General features: G+C 35.6%; 1 protein-coding gene across 8 annotated transcripts in view; it reads left to right on the forward strand.

Annotated features, from left to right (window-relative positions):
- The window catches only part of NT5C2 (5'-nucleotidase, cytosolic II), an 83611-nt gene that overhangs the window by 39454 nt on the left and 39165 nt on the right, over positions 1-4992 (forward strand). The window contains exon 1 of one of the 8 annotated variants that reach the window (XM_015559299.1): positions 3837-4034. The exons of the other annotated variants lie outside the window; for them this stretch is intronic. Coding sequence (XP_015414785.1) covers positions 4030-4034 — 5 coding nt within the window. The 5' untranslated portion in view covers positions 3837-4029. Of the gene's footprint in view, positions 1-3836; positions 4035-4992 lie in introns of those variants that run through there. 8 annotated transcript variants of the gene reach the window in all.

The following is a 4992-nucleotide window of genomic DNA, read 5'->3' on the forward strand; positions in this document are numbered from 1 at the left end:
TAGAACCTGCCTGAAGAACCCGGCTACAGAACCTGGCGACCGAACCTGGCTGGAGAACCTAAATCGAACCTGGCTGGAGAACCTAGCGAGAGAACATGGCTACAGAACCTGGCTGGAGAACCTGGAGAACGTGGCTAGAGAACCTAGCAAGAGAACATGGACACAGAACTTGGCGGGAGATTGTGGCTAGAGATCCTGGCAAGGCTGCTGATCAACTGAACGCTGTCTCCATGTCATTCTTTCTTTGCCGACTCCGTCCACACCTTTGGGGACCCCTGGACCTGCTGGGGCTGGACCCCAGCAAATAAGCAGTAACTGACTGGATTTATGAAAATAAAAACTAATGCTACTAAATAAAATACTTGCTTTTATAATCTAGTCCAAAATTTCTTGCTGTGTCTATATACCCATGGTATTTGAACTTTCAATTTTTAGGAATCCATTTCATAAATTAGAAAGTTCTTACCTGTATTTTTTAGATTACCAAAATCTAAAAGTGTACTTTTTACTGAAGGATGGGTACACTAAGGCAAACTATAGTCTTGCCATTAAGTTTTTAACAACTTAGTTGAGAGATACTTTGCATACCATTCAGTTCACCTTTTTAAAGTGTACATTTTTTGACTGGCTGGTGTGGCTCAGTGGTTGAGCGTAGACCTATGAACCAGGAGGTCACAGTTCGATTCCTGGTAAGGGGCACATGCCCAGGTTGCGGACTTGATCCACAGTGTGGGCGGCCGTGCAGGAGGTAGCCGATCAATGATTCTCTCTCATCATTGATGTTTCTGTCTCTCTCTCTCTTCTCCCTTCTTCTCTGAAATCAATGAAATATATTAAAAAAAAATAAAGTGTACATTTTAAAAATATGTATTTTTATTGATTTCAGAAAGGGAGAGAGACAAAGAAACCAATGATGAGAGGGAATCATTGATCGGCTGCCTCCTGCATGCCCCACACTGGGGATTGAGCCTGCAACCTAGGCATGTGCTCCTGACTGTAATCTAACCGTGACCCCCTGATTCAATGCTTAACTGTTGAGCCACACTGGCCGGGCTAAAGTGTACATTTCAGTGGTTTTAGTGCATTCAGAGTTGTGCAACCAATACTACTATCTAACTGTAGAACATTTTCATTACCTCCAAAAGAAACCCTGTACTCATTAACAAAATTTCCCCAATTCCTTCCCACACAGCCTCTAGCAACCACTAACTGCTATTAACTTTTTAGTTTAAGTTTAATTTTTAGTTCAGTTAAATATTGTCTTTGTTTTTTGCAAGGCCCTATGCTAGGTATTGGATTAGAACTCTTTGAAATCTTTGGGTGTTCTAAATAAAAGTTACTGCAGGCACAAATATTTATATCTGTCCTGTACTTAATTTTTTTTCCTAAATTAGTTTTCTGATTTTTGTTTCTCATTTTCCTATTTCCTTTTATGAAAACCTCTAATTTATTCTCTAGGACAGTGATTTTCAACGCTTTTAATCTCATGGCATATATAAACTAATTACTACAATGCTGTGGCATATCAAAAAATATATATATATTTTGCCAATCTGACAAAAAAATAGGTATAATTTTGATTCATTCACACCGGGCAGCTATTGTTCTGTTGGCTATTGTCATTTTTTAAATTTGACAGTCTAAGGAAAAAGAGGTCAGTGCCCCTAACTATATAGTCGGGTATTGCATATTTAAAAAATTTTTATGGGCACTAGCCAGTTTGACTCAGTGGATAGAGCATCAGCCTATGTACTGAAGGGTCCTGGGTTTGATTCAGGTCAAGGCCACATGCCTGGGTTTCTGGTTTAATCCCCAGTAGGGGGTGTGCAGGAGGCAGCCAATCAGTGATTTTCCTCATCATTGATGTTTCTATCTTCCTCTTCCTTCCTCTCTGAAATCAATAAAAATATATTTTTAAAAAATGTCTTATGGTGCACCGGTTGAAAATAGCTATTGTAGGCTAATCTTTATTTTTCATTGTTTTGTGTAATTAACAATAACTTGAATTCTCTCTTTAAAAATATCCTTTTCATCACTGATACTTTGTTCTAATGAGTAGAAAAGGGAAGAATTAAATGTCAATTATATCAAGCAGTGCCTGGCCTCAAAGTTTATAATCCAGTTAAGAATACAAGAACTACCTACATATTTTATGTATATGAGAAAATATAGTAAGTGCCAAAATAAAGGATTTTGCATATTCAGACCTTTCACCTAGATCACAACTCTATATATTTTAATTGTTGGTGAAATCTCTTTAGATAGAAAAGTAATCTGAAACCCAGAAGCTCACTGTCACATAGTTCTCGAAGTCAATAGTTCTTGAAGAAGTCACTTGAGATTGCTGGTTCTTGAAAAATAGGATAGAGAAAACTGAGGAAGACATTTCAGGTATAGGGAACACCATAAAAAAAAAAAGCCTCAGTGGACCTTTCCGGAATAGCAGGTAGTTCATTTTGATTATTATAGCAAAAGGTGCATGATGTGGAGAATGTAACATAAAACTGATTTTGGAAAGACGGTGAAAGTCTGAAGTTCATGAAGATAAACTTTTTTATAAAAAATTTGTGATTTTTATAAAAATTTGTAATTTATTAGTGGGCAGGTAGTGAAAAATGTCTGATGGTTATTAGGTAGAAGAACAACATGAATACAACTGCTTTAGGACAGTGCTTCTCAAACTATATATGATGGAAGACCAGTTTTTAAAAAAATTTCTAATTTGTTTCAAATGAGTACATTTATAAAATGTAATAAAAAAGAAATACTAGAAAATGAAGAGACATAAAATGTACGTCTATTTTTTTAATTACACATTTAACAAATAAAAATTTTCTGTCATTGTTACAAAAGTTTTTAAATATAGTTTCTGTATATATCATGTCATGGATTAATAACAACTGTTCACAGACTAGCATTAGTTTGTGGACCACATTTGGAGTAGCACTACTTCAAAGCAATTAATTTGTCAATCGTGTGTAAGCAGAATAATTAGGAGATGATTGCTAAAAAATTAATGGGTTTCCCTGGCCAGTGTTGCTCATTGAGTTGGAGCATCATCCAATACATGAAAGGTGTTGGGTTCGATTCCAGATCAGGGCACATGTGTGCACATGAACACATACTCTTTCTCTCCTATTCCTCTCCCTTCTCCAACCCCCAAAAAAAAACTATTCCTCTTTCCCACTCTAAAATCAATAAACATATCCTCAGGTGAGGATTAAAAAAAAAAGTTAATGAAGACCTGGACCGATTGGTAGCAGTGTGAATTGAATAAAACATCTGGGATCCAGAGACATTTGGAAATTTAAACGAAGGCACATGAGATTATTGAGATGATGTGGATTTAAGGGAGAAGAAAGAATAAAAAGATATTAACTAGATTTTTTTAAGGGGGAAAATTAGAGTGTCAGTAGCAAAAATAGGAACTAGTTTGGGGATAAAACACTAGGTTTTCAACAAAAATTTACATAATAACATTTTTCTATTAAGTTAAATATACACGTATACACACACAGAGACATCATTTGGTTCCTAATCTCAATTTGCACTCTCAAAAAAGCATTTCTAACTTTTTCTTTTATTTTATTGTAACGATTATACAAACCTATAACCGAAGAAGGGAAGAAGATTGCCCAAGAAGATTTAATACTTGTATCCTTAGTCTCATTTGTTGTTGCAGTAACTGTTTTGGGCACTTGGCCAGGAAATTGTGACTCGTAGGCAGTGGGAGGAGTTAGGGATAAAGTTCACCATTGCCAAAGAAATTCTATTCCAAATGGATTTGTGTGGAGCAACAGTGAGATCCAGTGACAAGTTAAATTAGACACAGAGGTGTTTTCTCCAACACTGTCCCAGAAGTTACATGCTGTTGAGGGCCTGGTTTCAGACTAAAAAAATCTTTTTGAAGTTAGTTTAAAGTCATACAAAAAAAATTATCCCAGGGATTTGAAGAAGAATTTTGTTATGACTTCAAGAACTAGTTGATTCAGATAGTTTCACACTTTGCAAAACGGCAACCAGTGACAGATGAGGTAATGCTGCTTTGAATTATGTGTTAAATCTCAAAACCATTGAGTTTGCTGTGTACAAAATTTCAAATTTAGTAAATTGCATGTTCATGGTCCTTATGTGGGAAAATATTAGATCACTCTTCTTAATTCATATTATATTAAGTCTTATTTTTATAGTTAATATGTATGTTTACTTGTATAGAATTTCTTATTTCATGCCTTACTACAGTGGGATATGATAGTAAGAGCTGTTACATTGGTCTTTGTGTTGGAGTCTGTCTGGTTTTATGTGTTCCTGTGTCTGCTTCCTAAAGATTGTTTCTCTTGTTCATGCTCAAATCTGTACCTTGCAAATGACTTAGTGTGTATGTAGGAATTTCTGTCTTCTAAGGTTGGATGCATTAGTTCAGTTACGCTTTTTAGGGTGACAACTGTGTACTTTATTTAAAGCAAGCTTTGGAATTTCACAAATATATTTAAGCTCTTAAAGATAGAGGTGGAATATGTTTCACTGGTTAATAATTTAGAAAGTGACACAGTAAACTTGGCATTGGCAAAGATACAGTCAAGGCCCTGAAACCAATAGAAACTTTGGATTCTGCAAGGCAGGTATCTTTTTGTTTTAAATGCGTGGTGGGACAGTGAGCCAGTCTTTTAATTGATATGGTACCTAAAACTTGCTTTTAACAGTAAAGAATAATCATTAGTTTGAAGCCAAGAGATTGTTTTCCTTGAAGACTGTGTCCTGGAGACATGGTATTTCTGGCTCAAGGCTATGTCTCTGCTGGTGAGTGCATACTTTCAGCATTTGAACATTTATTATCTTTGTAAAATGTAACATATACTATATTATTGCAGTTATCTGTAATGTAGCTGTAACATTTTATCGTTATTGGTTTCCTTATGCATTTTAGATATTTGCACAGGAATTAGATTGAATTCCCTATTGCCCCTCCTCCCATGTTTTGTAGCATAAACT

Source organism: Myotis davidii, unplaced genomic scaffold, assembly GCF_000327345.1.
Source record: "Myotis davidii unplaced genomic scaffold, ASM32734v1 scaffold332, whole genome shotgun sequence".
Taxonomy (NCBI): domain Eukaryota; kingdom Metazoa; phylum Chordata; class Mammalia; order Chiroptera; family Vespertilionidae; genus Myotis; species Myotis davidii.